General features: G+C 40.3%; 1 protein-coding gene across 1 annotated transcript in view; it reads right to left on the bottom strand.

The window, feature by feature from the left end:
• Nucleotides 1–16,145, bottom strand: part of WDR62 (WD repeat domain 62) — a 699,214-nt gene that overhangs the window by 566,190 nt on the left and 116,879 nt on the right. Inside the window, exons 8-9 of the mRNA XM_085625650.1 lie at nt 5,244–5,404; nt 4,791–4,980 (exon numbers count right to left, since the gene is read on the bottom strand). Of these exons, the coding sequence (XP_085481776.1) occupies nt 4,791–4,980; nt 5,244–5,404 (351 nt within the window). The remainder of the gene's footprint in view (nt 1–4,790; nt 4,981–5,243; nt 5,405–16,145) is intronic.

The following is a 16,145-nucleotide window of genomic DNA, read 5'->3' as shown; positions in this document are numbered from 1 at the left end:
CACCCTCTGTCTTATGCCGCAAGCTACAGGTTATAAATGTCAAATTGCACAGAGGCTGACATTTTAACTCCTTATTATTAAATTGTATGTCCTAAACTTTTATAGGGCCACTGTTTGCCAGGCTGCATTCTGGTAGGTAAGGCATCCTCACATAAATTAACCAATTTTTTACGATGGAGCGTATGCCTAAAGACCTTTGAAAACCTGGCAGCAACCAGTATGCAGCCTTTTAGTACCAGTTCCCTATGAATTTTAAATTGCTGCCCAGTTGTTACATATAACATACAGAAGGGTGCTGAATGAGCAAAAGAAATCACATGGGCTGAATGTGTACATTCATGTCTTATTTTAAACAACAATACAGTGGTGCAAGAGCACTGAAAGGATATATCTACATAAATCATTGTTAGAACATTTAATCTTTAGAGGTTATCCGTCATCTCAAATTAACAAATGAATTGTTAGCTTAATTATGCCACGGAACTTTAGAAACTGTCACTGAGCCATTCCACCACTTTTGTAATAGAACAACATGGGACATTCAGTGTCCCAAGAATCCTTTCTCTTACTTTGGACATTTTTTCGAAATCGGAGGCAGGACAACTACTTGTGGTTTGACTGTAATGCTATTAAAGTCATAATTTGGGACAGCGACGTATCAAACAATAGTGGGTGTTTCATTTACAGGGGTTTTAATTGCAGATTTCCATAGTGATATTTTTGTAATCGAAATCAACATACCTTTTTAGGTCTCGCCTGACCCAGCGCATGCGCTGGTCTGGCGAGACTTTTTGAGAGGGCTCCAAAAAGTGCTACCAGGCCAGCCTAGAGCTACAGTGCATGTGGGCGGGCGCGCGGGCCATGCTTTTCCGCGATTACTTTCACTTAGGTGAAATAGGTCTCGCTTTTGGGACCTTATAAGTATTTAGTTATGCAACTGTTGCATGGCTAAACACTTATAAGGTCCCAAAGGCAAGACCTATTGGCTATGCCAATGTTTGTTTACAGTCTGCACCACTGAAGAGTAGTTGTTCCTTCTTTTTCTACTTTTATATTCGGAGTTTTGGCTTGAGAAAAGATTATTATTAGAACTAGAAGATGTGTACCTATAAACAACGAGATTTGTAGTAATTGTGTATAATTATCACAAAGCGGATATTTAAAAAAGCCACTAGGTGGAGCTGCGAGCATAGAAAGACAAACAAAGCTAATTTTAAAGCACGCAGGGTCTGATGAAAAAGGTAAGAAACCAGGTTGTGAAAAAGGGGTAGGGAACCAAATAGGAGAAAAACATGAAGTTCTTCCATATTAGTTGCACTCGTTGACTAAAGTGGAAAGAGTAGATCGAGCTCAAGTAAACGAAGAGGCAAGGAAAACATGTGTAAATGTGAAGCGCATTTTGGAAAGGAAATATACAGACATAGTGTACGTAAAGCACCACTCTATCTAAACAAGCAGGAAGGCAACAATGACGGCAGGGAGAAGGCGGGAGCGGGGAGGCAACAAATGGCTTAATGAGCCATGACGAGAGAGGAAAGCCAGATGGCGCCTCTGCTCGTAACCTCGCGCATAATCGCTAGGTTTAGGCCACAGGCAAAAGCGTGTGGTAGCATTTCTGAAGCCGACTTACTAAAAGTCTCGCCAGAGCAGCGCATGCGCTGGCTCAGACGAGACCTAAAAAGTGCACCACATCTGCTGTATTTGAACCATTATATATTCGGTGTACAAGTTCATCAAAATGATGCGCTAAGTTTGTGCACAATTGAGATTGTAGTTCATAGGAAGACCTCGCAACTTGAAGACCAAAAGTTGCTTGAGCAGATGTTAATCCAAAGTCTATTTGAAACGGTTAGATCTGTCATCCTTAAATAGTCTTCTCCCAAACTTTTTGCCTCCACGTTTTGCTTAATCTTTTTTTGGCCTCAAGACTCTGAGCACTTTACCACTATGACCAGTGCTAAAGTGAATGTGCTTCTTCCCTAAACATGTGTGCAATTGGTGTATACATGATTGGCATATTTAATTTACCTGCAAGTGTATCCAGAGACTGTAAGTTATATGCTACTAGTGGGTTTGCATCACTGTTTGTGCCACCCCTAGAAGTCTCTTTTCAAACCTGTCTCAGGCCTGCCACTGCAGTGCATGTGTGTGCAGTTTACTGCCTTTTCGACTTGACATTTCAAACTACTTGTCAAGCCTTAAACAAACCCTTTTCATACACATAAGTCATCCCTAAGGCAGGCCCTGGGAAGCCCTAAGGGCAGGGTGCTGTGTAAGTAAAAGGTAGGACATGTACTTTTATGTTCTGCATGTCTTGGTAGCGTTAGGATTCCTACCACAGCTCACCTCTCCTGACTATCACAATATACCGGCATGACTCATATCATTCCTCCCAACACTTATGAATGAACAAATGTCTTGTACCCTGACCTTTAGCCATATTCAATGCTGTTGGTAATATCTAGCTGCAGCTGGTGTTCCCCAGTTTATTTGAGAAGGCTTAGCAACTTTTACAAATGTTTTACCATACATATGCAAGGTCAGGTTTCAGGAGCCACAGAATCATTCAGAAAATCAACCAAAATAAGCATCAAGCAACCGGCATAGATGACCTCAACATGAACTTTCCGGAAGACAGCCCTCATCAAATTAATCCCTGCACCTGTTCCTTGATATAAGCAATTAGAACGCAACCTTTGTGAAACGTAAAACAGACTATGGCTTGCCAGACACCAAATTGTTGACGTTATGTCATCAAACACTGGGTGACACATCCTCTAATACATCCAGTAATTTTTTATTTTTCAAATACCCTCCTGAACTCCAACAAATCCCCGACCCGACTGCGCTGAGAACTGAAATGCGAACGCCCTTTCACATATATAAAAATAAAACAAGTTGGACATTCTGCACCAGTTCCGCACTTCGCCCGCAGCACCTCTAGGGAGACCCTACTCAAAATGATGCATTATTAGTATTACACGTCAGCAAGAACTGCCAGAGGTAAACGAGGTAGCGATGACAGATACTGGTGTAATTGTGGCCCCGCAGGCACACTGACTCACCTCTTATGGCACTGCACGAAGTTGCACTGCTACTGGGCCGATATCTTAGCAGACATTCATGAGATGAAGGATATGAATATACCTCAATTTCTAGTTATCTCTATTTAGGACTCCCCTATGCTTTGACCTTTCCCCTTCGATCAACAAAAGGGAAAGCCATCACACCTGCCCTATGTGATGTCAAACAAGTCCTTCTGATGAAGTGGGGCACGGAGACAGTGCCTACTCACACCGATTGGCTACACAGATTTTGGGAACTTCATTGCATGCAAAAACTGACTGCATTTGTGGACCATATGCTACCCCAGTTCGACAAAATCTGGGGCCCATACCTTTGTTTCCTGGCACAGAGCTTCCAGTAGTTGATCTGCCCGCGTACCTACGAGTGCTTCGCCTCACAGCTGCGACCCATAACCAGGACTGATGTCCCCCCTGCTTTGTTATTTTCACTTTGATTGCTTCGGGAGACAGCAGTGACCGATGAGTACTACTCACTTTCCCTACCCAGTTCCCCACTCTTCCTGTCACCTTCGTATGAATTCTGGGACTCTGCCCACCTCCACCCTTCCCCGCCACCATCCCCAACACCCCCCCTCAAGTTCAAACTATATCCCCCCCCCCCTTAATTTCCCTCACCAGCCATTGGATGTAGGTGAGGTCTTAGATTTGTCTAGGTTCTTGCTTTGACTTCTTTTGTCTGAAAACCAATAAAATAGATTTAAACCTAAAATGCACTATGACCTCATTATTTTTCAAATGTGTTTTCGTGGAAAACCTGCCGAAACACCCAAGATGAGGTGTGACCCTCTTGCATCACTTGTTTGTTACAATTCAGGGCAAATATTACATTCCACTTTTAAAGACCATATCAGCACCCTAAAATAGGTGGTATCTAAAACAGGCATCTGTCTGTTTAGCTTTGTTATATTAATCATGACGTTAATATGGCACTCAAGCAGTGTCAATTATGGTGATGTCATCAAGGTTAAGGTAAAGGGACATCACATTCTGGGAACATTCAGGGTCATATGATGTCACTTCCTGTGAGGACATTGAAGTTATGGTGTGTGATGTCACTATTGCTAGCCTTTGCATTTTGAGGAATCAATGTCTATTGGAAGACCATCTAGTCAGGAGCAGTGAAATGGGAGAGAGCATCTAGTCACGAGGAGTGACCTAAGAGTAACAAGAAAGTAATGCCATCATGAGCAAGGGGCTGACCCAAAGCACACTATGGAGTATGGTGTGTAATGTTTGCAAAATGCAGCTGAAGCGGTGTGTAATGACATCATAAAAAACAGTATTGTAATAACGGTCCTATATATACTATGGCTAAAATGAAAGAAAAAAAAGAAAATTGTTACCAAGCAGTATTATGGATACTGCAGGATTCTTGGCTAAAGTAGCACGTGGGGCTCAAGTTACCGCCCCATAATTCCCTTCCTTTTTCCACACTTCTACTTAAAAGACCATCAAAAACAAACAGTAATAGGAAACTTTTACAGCAATATGTTTAACAAATACAACAATTAAAAGGAATGAAACTCAATGTGCTTTTATTAGTTTTTGTTGTGTGAACAAAGGTTGTGCTTCTTGGAGAAACTCTATATACAATTACCAAGATATATTACTCGAGAGTCATAACTGTTAATATATATATACATACATATACACACACACACACACACAATACGAACATTTCAGAAAAAAGAAAAACAATCTCACCTGAACATTCCAAATGTGGGAGCTGTGATAGAGGGCTGAACACACTTTCCCAATTTTCTTTGTATCTTTGACATCCCAAACGTACAAGCTATGATCGTTATATACACAAGATACCCAATGATTGCAAGGATCATAGGCCACAGCAATGGTGTCAGGATACTGAGAATCTGGACTCTTTCTGAAAAGGATGCTAGGAAAAAAGTAACTTTTTAGTATCTCCCAGTATTTAATAACAAGATGACAAAAGTTGAGAGGACTGGGAAAAACCGTTCAATATTAGGATTCTGAGTTTTAAAAGGGTTTTATTGTTGTAAATTGTAAGCCATCATAAGGAGAAAGCAAGTTCCTAATTGGCAATTACAAATGTAAACTGATAGCATTCTACAAGTGCTATGAACAGCATCTCCTCAAACACACACTTTTCATTTACAGAATAAGTTCAATCATGTTTACCTTGGATCTACTCCCTTAGCAATATCCGTACCCAGGGAGTGAGGTTTTGGTAAATTTGTGACGTACTGCAGATTGAGGGAATTAAAAATCCTCACAGTTCCATCTCTGCAACCACAAAAGATAAACTCTTCGCTCGTAGAAAGGCAATGTGCTGTTGAAATCTTGAATATCAAAATAAAGATGTGCATTTAATTTGGGAATCCTTTGCTCCACTGCAAACAGTAACTATATGAAACTTTTGCTTTAGAAAGAAGCACGCAATATAAGCACTTTTAGTAAATATCAGCACTATAAATTCTATAAATGCCAGCTTTAAAACAAAAGAAAAAAATGCAAGATAAGAGCTGAACAATATAGGAGAAAAAGAGAATAAGTTATTTTGAATCAACTATCTTCTATTGGCCCGACATTGATGGATTACTTTGTAGTGATCGATATAAAATTAACTTAGACCAAACTTTCCCAATCTTCTTCCAAAGCCTCAAGCAAGGAAAATACAAATTCTTCTCTCTAAAAATGAGTCCGAAAAAAAGGTTATTTACCTGTACCAGCACTTGTCCATCATGGGTATCTTCTCTGAATTCTTACATACTAAACATCTCCACCCTGAATCTGATTGAGAATACTTATATGAAATAGTTTGACTATTTGTATGTCTGGCTAACAGTGGACGTTAGTTGATGCCAGTGATCCTACAATGAACACAATATATAGTTTCTATGGGTTAGCCACCTTCAGCATTGGTTGTTTTGGCCGAGTCCTTCCAACAGCTGCTTGATGAAGTGGTATTCACATTATGGATCTGCTAATAGGAACATTTCATTTTGCCATCACACTATTGACTACTGGGTGTATTAGCCCTCACAGAGTGCTTTTTACTGTTATGCATTGATAATTAAGCAACCATCTATTACAAAGGAGGCACACCCTTTCGCCTCATCCCACTTTACACCAATCCTTACTCCTTACTTCACTCCTAGCTCTACTCCTATCACTGGTCTTGCCTTCACTTCTACCCCTTACTACCCCTACTCACGCTGAGTGTGAGCCGTTAACACTAATGTCCAAACTCCTATTCTTTTACTCATACTCCAACTCATAATCTTCCCTCCTTACTCTTAATGCTACCTTAGCTCCTACTCTCAGTCCAACTTATACATACATCTATTACATATACTAAAATTACTCAAGAAAATAGGTAAGTGTATTACAGAAATAGTAAATCTGAAACGGGAAGAAAAGAAACCCCAAGTTCATTGCAACCGTTTAATCATGGACAGCAGCGAGTCTGGTACATACGGAACCATGATGCCACACTTCAAGTGGGAAGCGGTTCCTATGATTCCAGTGCGCAGAAAGGAGTAGTAGTCTTAACAAGAGAATGGAGGGTAGAGATGTTGTTTGTGTTCTTTGAGGTATTCTGTAGGGCCATATTGTTTATTTTACCAAATTGGATGTGGTTGTGACAAGGTACAGCAACTTATGAACTCCCAGTCCCCCTCTATCCCTCCATTCAGGAAAATATAGATGGAAAACTGGAAGATGGAAATGTTCCAATGTCAAGGACGTGAAGCTTTAGACATCTAACAAAAATTGAGAAACCTTTTAGAAAGACTCAATGCATTGCCCCAATTATTGATAATTATCTACTTTGAAGAGAGAGAAGCAGATGATATGAGCAAGATAAGGCACACACTTGATCAGTTTGGATAAGATTCAAAGGCATAGATCCTTCTGACTTCCTTTGCAACACCAAAATATACCATGTCAACATTTATTCCAAGATTCGGTTAGTCAAGATTCTTCAGGAATCTTGTTGGTATCTCAAATGTTTTCTGTTTAATATCTACGAGGTTATGAGGACTTAAATCTTAGATTGCTTGAACATTGGTGATTTAAGTACTAACCAAGTTCCAACACTTAGCTGATTTACCTCAGACTATCTCGTGCTTCATCAATTAGTTTTAGAGTCGTATGGAGTTTATGAGATATATCAAACCGTGATCTTGTGAGTCCAGGGTTGGCATGTACCCCCCTCTTTCCACTTTCTGTGTCACTTACTTTATCAAAAGGGGTTTTGTAAAGAAAGCCCTGCATGACAGACATTTGTTTTGCTGCTGATTTTCATCTCACCAAATACCTGCTCTCAACTGTTTTAGTGAATAACATTTTGGGTTTAACCCTTTGTAGGGCCCATCTTGATTTAAGTATGTATGAACTGCTAAAATGTTTGGGAGCTAGAACCTAGCTTACTTCAAACTTCAGTCAGAGTGTGCTTCAAGAACACAATGCTTGTATAACAAAGGTTACATGCAAGAAACAGAAATCTGGACACTTTCTCCAAAGCTGTAGAATATACAGGAGGAAAAGGGCAAGAACTCAAAGTGTGAGTGAAGGATAAAAACTCTCAGACTATGCCTTTAGAAACTGTTTCTCAGTTGTATAAGATTGACGTTGTGTAGCCATTTTGTGATGTCATATGTCTTAGGCAATTAAGTCAAGAACCTAGTGCTTGCATAACACACTATGCACATGAAACTATAAGATAGGACATTTCTTCAAAGTTGTAGACATGTAATAAAGGAGGAAAGGAGTGAAACCTCAGAGTGTGACTGTAGGATAGACTACTTGCATAATGAGCACGCGGCACAACATATTCTTTGTGTACAAGATTCAGGGAGATGGGCAATGTTAATCTGGTGTTTTTGTAATTCACTTACAAGAAAAAAAATAAGTGTTTTTCTATACAGATAATGGAGTAAAAAGTAGTTTATAGGTTATGGAAAGACACACCTGCTGTTCAATAGCTAAGCCATGACCAGCAGCTCATGGCAACGGCAAAAGCCACACCTTGAGCATGGTATCAAATGTAAGCTAGAAAATGTATACACCTCATTTGAACCTGCCGTATAGGAAAGAGTACTGAGGATTATTCTTGTGCCTGGTGTTCACTCTTGAGATCAGTGAGAGATAAATTTGAATGTCATTGTCAAAGCTAATCATGCAGTTGGAAAGACTGACTAACGTTTAGGAGAAAAGCTTTCAAACTATTCCTTCAAAATAATATTTGTCAGGCATATGCTGATGTCATTGTGGAACTATTTTGTGAGATCATAAATGTCCTCAGCAACTATGTCATTAGTTAGGTCACGTGAGCTCATCAGTGATGTCAACAATGTAATTTAAGATGGTCTAAGTCGAATCATGCTTCTTGTCAGGAGAAGTGCATTGTGGTGTCACGAATCATAGTTTGTGTAGCTTACTATAACGGGGGGGTTTTCAGTGGTTTTCTGTTTTGCTTCATAAGTATGTAATTTTAAATCAGATATCCCTCCTTGTAAATACAAGGTCTGCCACAGTTATAAGTGAGGGACTTACCTCCATTCATTTAGAACAGAAACCTAAAAAAACTGTTGTATACTTTAAAAAGTGCTCATTAACAAGCGTGTCAGCAAAGTGTGTTTATCAATCTAATACCGATCGTCTCTCTGTCCATGAAATGTCTTTCTACTTCTCATGCATTTAGGCATCACACCTTGGTTAGGGTACACGGTCTGTTCACCATTATTTATGTGTTGGCAAATCATTCAAGCAAGAGTAGTCGCCGCCTACAACAACAGCGGCCGCTGAGTGGGGACGATACAACCACAACTACAACTCCCAGCAGCCCGAGAGGGGGAGAGTCCCGCCGACAGCGTTTCCCGCGCCAGGAGGCGCTTAAAGACCCGGCACTTCCTTCGCGTCGCGGGACGCGCGCGGGGCCGGGCTAAGCCCGGGCAAAGGGCGGGCCCTCTGTGGCCCTCAGGGGACCAAAGGAGACGGGACGGGCCACCCCCCCTGTAACGATCCTTTTCTGTGTGGACCGAGTTTCTGAGGTGATTGTGGTAATTCTTTGATAGGTCAAAGGAGGTTTATTGAAGGCCAGTACATTTGTTTAAAGGGGTGCTATACTCATCTATTTGTTTAGTGTGTCTGATACTTCTTTGGTGTCCATGTACAAAATGTCTAAAGCAAGAAAGACCCCGGTAGCAACTAGATCAACCACTAGAAATACAAATGTATCCTCCACACCACTACCAACACTTACTGCAATAGATGTAATGTTACAGAAAACTATAGGTGTAGTTGCGGACGCCATTCATAATACGGAGAGGCGTCTTTCATTAACACCTGATTTATGCTTTCCAAATCTTGATTTACACACAACTGCAAATAATATAACTTTGGAGTCCTCCTCAGATACTGAGGACTCACTCTTAGCACATTCTTTCTCTGGACTACCTACTACTAAAAGTTGCTTAAATAACACACTATCAAACTCACCTTTGCCATTGATTGGTTCAGATGGAAGTCCCGTACCAGTCATTAGTAGCGGAGAAAACTTATGCTCATTCCATTCAGGCATCTTACCATTAAACTCTCCTGGGGAACCGCTTCTAGATAGCCCTCCCTAAACTAATAGCGTACTTGTAGTCACCTCACCCCCCCCCCCCCAAAAGTTGAAACGGCGCTACGGTAAAAAAACCAAATCAATTGTGCGGAAAACGCTCAGGCCGTTAGGAAATCACAAGCCCTCAGCAAAAGACGTTTGGCATAACTTTAGATTGGCCAAATTAATTAAAAATACCCCTAATATAAGCCCAAACTCTTCTAAACAAGATGCTTTACATCCTAAGGTAAAACAACACGAGAATATTAAAACCCATACAGACCAGTCAAGTCAAACTGATAGTATGGGTATATCAAAGGATTTACAGTTAACGGATTTGGAGCAGTTACTTTGTTCCCTTCTCCAACCCATAAGAGACAAATTATGTAGTTTTGAACAACTCTTTGTGAAGCTCGAGAAATCCCTGGGCAAGGAATCCATAAGCATGCCTAATCCTCTGACAACATCCATACAGATTGCCAACGTAGAAATCTGCGATCCTATTTTGTCACCTCCCGCTTCCATGGGCGAAATAGGCCACGCTGAACCAAATTTACACCTAAGTGAAAACAATGGAATAATAGTGGCCCCGACTATATCTACTAATCTAGTCGACCCATCAGCGGGTAGTGAAGACAGTGAATGGGCTACGGAAGGTTTACCTTCTGCCTTACCTGCTGTCTTGGCTGGATCTGAACGTCCCATATTAATAGAAAACGCAGCCATTAATACTCGACTAGCGCAACCTTTACCGATGCGTCAACAAAATAAAATACCCATCCATATTAATCTCCCCCCAGAATCTCACCCATATACCATAATAATGATAGGTGTCCCACAACTAGAAAAGGGCAAGGTTGAGAGATACGGGGATCTGAAAAATAAAGTTAGCCATTGGCTTACTGCACATAGACCGATCCCTCGCCATATTAGTGGTAAAATCACTAATGTTAGGAGGGTTGATTGCGTGGGTCAAAGATACAAAACTACCGAGGGCGACTGTATTGTTGTCACTTTTATGGATACTCGTGCAGTAAAGCACATCACCAGCTGGAGGGTAGGCTCGATCAATAGCCTGATCCGCACCAAGGATCTAAGTTATTTCTATCCCCCATGTGTTCACAGCTCTAATAAACTACATCCTAATCCTATTAGAGTACTGGAGTCAAATCACGGAACCCGTAACTTATACCATAATGATGTAATTTCAACGAGTTATGCTCCCTACACAATAAGAAACTATAATCAGTCCACGTCCAATGCATTGGGGGAGCTTGGACAGAGTGACTATTTAACATCTTATTTTGAAAATTGGGAGGCCCCACACGGTATGCATTATCACCGTAATTATTCTCATAATAAACATCTTGAAACAGGTTACAATGTACCTATTTCAAATAGATTTGATGTTTTTTATGAGCAGAAGGACATGGAGGAGGTTGATTGACAGTATGATACAACGGTCACACCCAGATACACCGATTTTAAGCTTAATACGTCTATTCACGATAAAACCAGGTTACTACAAGCAGAAACCCTTCCCCCTTTAACTGCTGAACTAGTTACTATTAGCTTTGTTATGCCAGACATAGTTCTTCCAAGAGACAGCCATGCACCAGTCGAATATGAGCACAATAATATATCACATCATTTGACTGAAACCTTTAATCCATATTTTGTAGAATCAAATTCTTCCACTATGGAAAATCCGGGAGTTACACATGTTGACAAATTAAATTGCTCACTCGAACCTTCTTCTAATGATGTTATCCTAGGTTCTGAGTCATATGACGCTCATAACGTGTCTTTAGTCTCCTGGAATATAGCAGGACTGGCTGATAAAATAAGTGATCCTACCTGGTTGGCATTTGTTAAAAAATACACTATCATATGTCTCCAAGAAACATGGTTGGAAGATAATAGTGCTTATATTGAAGGTTATCAAAGCTTTATTAGTCCAGCAACTCCCTCAGCTAGCGGAAGGGCTAAAGGGGGTTTGGCTATTTTTATAAACTTGGCTCTTTCCTGTCTTATATGTAACCGACAGCATGCAAATAGAAACGTCCAAATACTTGATTTAAAGAGAGGTAAACGTGACCTGACTTTGATTAATTTTTATAATGCTACATCCAGTCAAGGGGATTGTAATATATTGTCTTTGAAAGAAATGTTGGCAGAAGGTACAGGTGTAACGTCATGTAATTTATTAATAGCTGGAGATTTTAACGTGCACCCTTGTGGTAACCCTCGTAATACCCCTATGGGGTCTCTGGGATGCAATAATGTGAATGGTTTTCATTTCAACCACACTAGGTGCGGACTTCTCCTAAATGATCTACTAAATGAAAATAATCTGTCCGTAGCTATGTCTTTGGTATCGGAGGACAAGGTTTATGATGTACCAACATTTAAAAGCTCTGCCTACGGGTCTTTTATAGACCATATATTCTTATCTGTAGACCTCACCACCCAGGCTTCTAGTTTTACCATTCAATCGAATATCTATAGTGATCATAATCCCTTAACTATTAAGCTGGGAGGTGGAGTCTTTGAAATGCGTAGGTACTGTGAAGATCGGGGAACCCTAAAATGTATTAATGGAAAACGTCGTTTGAAATGGAATTTAGTAAATCATGAAAATCTGTATAATGATATCAATAAGTTATGTGGCCAGGAACTTGCGGCTTGTGTATCAACATCCACCTCCCCTGAAGAATCCATAGCCATGTTTGAGGTTGTGGTGTCCACCGTAGGTTCTATGCTGCTAGTTCCAGCGAAAGGACAAACCAGAAATAACCCTAAATGGTTTGACTACACCTGCTCCCAGGCTAGCAAAGACTTAAGAAAAGCATTGAAAATTAAACCTAGAGATTCAGGCCTAATCAAAAATCTTCGTGCGACATATAAAAGAGCACTTGCCAGTCGTAAAAAGGAAATTAAGGCCCTTACCTGGGAATCTTTGCTTGACCCCTCAACTGTGGGTAATAGCAGTAAATTCTGGGAAATCATTAACAAACCTCTTTTTGCAACCCCAATGATACTGCCTTAGGAACTAATATCCCAGAGGAGGACTGGATTAATCATTTTAGTGCAATTTTTAAAAGTAATAAGCAACAAGCAGATTATGATTTTTTAACGACAAGGGAGAACCCTCTGTGCTTTTTGGCCAACGAGGTAGAAAAGGCTATCCAAGGGCTAACTGGAAATAAGGCACCAGGCCCGGATGGTTTACCTCCGGATCTTTTTAAATCTTGCACTTCACTTTGGGCCCCTGTACTTACCAACGTAATAAATGCTGCTACAATTTCGGGTTGTCCGAAGTCATGGGGGCATTCAACAATAGTTCCCGTGTTTAAAAAGGGCGATCGTAGTAATTCATCATGCTACAGACCTATTTCATTGATAAATTCTGTAGCAAAGGTAGTTGGGGGTGTAATCCTGTCCAGATTAACAACATGGGCTCACAAGAATAAAATTTTATCTCCAATACAATATGGATTCAGACCTGGACACTCAACAGTAACCCAATGCCTGAATCTATACTTGATTACAGGTAAATACACTTTGGCACGGAAGGGAACTATTCATATGGCCTTCATGGACCTATCATCCGCTTTTGACTGCGTGGACAGGGGCAAATTATGGGACATCATGCTAAAGATGGGTGTTGAGCAAAACCTAATCCATCTATTGGCTGATTTGCACTCTGATACAAGAGCAAATGTTCGCTACACCCAAGACTTGAAAGTGACTGGGGACATAAGAATTAATCGGGGTGTCAGACAAGGGTGTATCTTGGCCCCATTCCTCTTTAACCTGTATATTAACGAGCTAGAGGACTACCTGCTGAGAACAGGTACGGATTACCCCTATGTAGGACGAAGAGGAGTTCCGGTTCTGCTTTATGCAGATGATGCTGTCCTGATTTCAAGGACAGCTAATGGTCTCCAGACACTACTAAATTCTTTTTATCTTTTTATGGAGTCTCGAGGCCTTAGCATCAATAACTCCAAGTCCTTTGTTATGAAAATTGGCCATGGTTCACGAAAACCAAACTCTTTCACTATAAATGGGGAAAAAATTCCAATATCTAAAACTTTCTCATACCTCGGCGTCCTTCTCGATGACCAATTATCTTGGGGTCCTGCAGTTAAAAAAAAAAAGGGCGAAATGACTCGTGTTAACGCAGCCATACTTGGTTTTGCGAGAAAAATGGGCAATAGCCCGGTGGCGGCCCTGCTTAAATTATATCAAGCAAAGAGCGTCGCCGTTGCTTGTTATGGTAGCGAGCTCTGGGGCTACAGCCAGACACGTGACCTAGAGGTAACAGAAAATAATTTCCTAAAGAAGATTTTAAGGCTGCCTAGGGGCACTGGAAACTTCTCGGTTCACGAGGAGCTAGGTGTGCCCTTTCTTAGCGACAGACTAGCTGCAAATCCCATACTTTGTTGGTTGAACTCTTGGCTGAATAACGACATACCTCTTACACACGAGATACTAAGAGAAGCCCTAACTTGGGATGGTAGACTTAAGGTCCCATGGCTGAAATATATAAAAGATTGCCTCACCGAACTTGGCGGACAGACCTGTTTCTTTCCCCATCCACTATAACCAAAGCTGATGTCACATTCGTGAAAAAAGCATTCTTCACAACCAGGTACCTTGCCCGGGAGGAGGGCGAGCTTGCGAAAGGCAGTGTTAGGAAACACGCCCTACTTAAAACATGTTTACATTTGGAACCTTATCTCTCATGGCCTATATCTGGCTATGATCGCTTTTTGTTGACAAGGTTCCGCTTTGATCTGTTCCACCTCCTATTGGCAGTACCAAGAGGGTCCCATCGTGGACAAGTGCTGCCTGCTTGCGGCTGCGACGGAAAGTCTCCGCAAGATTTGGCGCACTTTTTATTTGTTTGTTCTTATTACTCAGTACCTCGAAGGCTATACTTAAAGCCCTGTTTAAAGAAATTAAAATTTACACAGATTAAACCAGCACTTTATTTCCTTCAACTTTTGAATTGCGACTGCACTTTATATGTATGCAGCTTTCTAAAACTAGCTATTACTTTTACGAAAAGTATGGAGGGATAACTTTGCTGCTATTATTGCTCTACTCCCTAATGATTTTTAACTTTGTATAAATTATTTATATTCTTAACCTGTTAATACCTGCTTGTTGATCTTTTTCTTATTGTTTACATAGTTTGCCTACAACACAAAAGTATTGGACTGCTCTTTTTAAAGTGAAGTTTTCTATGCAACTTATTTGTGAAATGTTTGTATATGTATTGTGCTTTTATGATTGTTAAATTTACAATCGAATAAAGTTATTTGATTTGAGTAGTCCTTTTCCAGTTTCATTGGCAATGTTGCTGCTCTCCTCTCTAGTCACTGTACTGTGTTCGTTATCTATTTTTGCAACTTGTCTCTTATTTAAGACTATTTACTTGGGTAGGCATGTACTTTCCATCATAGTCCCAGAAATTAATAATGTCTGCACATTTTATTTTCTCTTTAGCATTCATTCACAGTCTCTTTCCAAATGTACTTGTGGTACATTGTAGCTCATATTAGGGCTACTTCTGCATTCCATAGCAGTTTATTTAAAATTATATTTCTATTGTATTGTACAATTTTAAAGTGATCAGCTGCTGGGGTACAAACTACAGCAAATTCAGTCTGAAGTTGAGTACTGGGGATTTCTCAATCCAATTTTCCTTTGCATTTAAATTGAGTTTATTCATTTTATCAAGTCAACTTTGTTAGGATGTGATTATCTCTGCTACTCTTATTATTTTATAGTCCCTGTGCAACAGTAAAGTATTGGCAGACTTAACATCTTTTGAATCCTAATCCTTCACAGTTCCTCAGGCATGATGCTCATGGGTGTGGTTAATCATTACCCCCACAGCACAGTATAATAACTTTACATTATAGGTATGTCATCTGTTAAATTTTTCTCCTCATCGTTATTGTGACCCCTGGGAGATACTGTACTGAATTTCAGGATAAGGGCAGATTACTTGCGCCCCAGCATCAATTCACTATTTCCTATGCTCACCAGTGTTTCCACTTCCACTAACGCAAATAATTTGAAATCCTCCAGACTTACCGTGTGAATTTTCTCCAAGTGTAATGCCATACGCTATTGCTTTTTCTTGTTTCTATTGCCAGAATATGCTTTTCTACACTTTTAAATTTTTCTCCAAATCTACATCTCATTCCAACTACACTGCAAGGAATGTACCACATGACCCGATTCACATTATCCATGTATAAATGCTGTGGATAGTCCAAACGCAACAAGAAGTTCCTTTGGTTCTCATTGCATATGGGCATGACTTGTATTTACCACACTGTGCAAAGCCTTCTTTTTCCACAGATCGCACACCCTTTTCTCAATGTCGCTCTAAGGAAAGTATTACAAGGCACCTGCATTTTTCTGTTAACGTCTTATCCAATCTTAATAACATC

This window comes from Triturus cristatus, chromosome 9 (genome assembly GCF_964204655.1).
Source record: "Triturus cristatus chromosome 9, aTriCri1.1, whole genome shotgun sequence".
Lineage (NCBI taxonomy): Eukaryota > Metazoa > Chordata > Amphibia > Caudata > Salamandridae > Triturus > Triturus cristatus.
The sequence above is the reverse complement of the archived record's forward strand: the minus strand, read 5'-3'. Positions and strand labels throughout refer to the sequence as shown.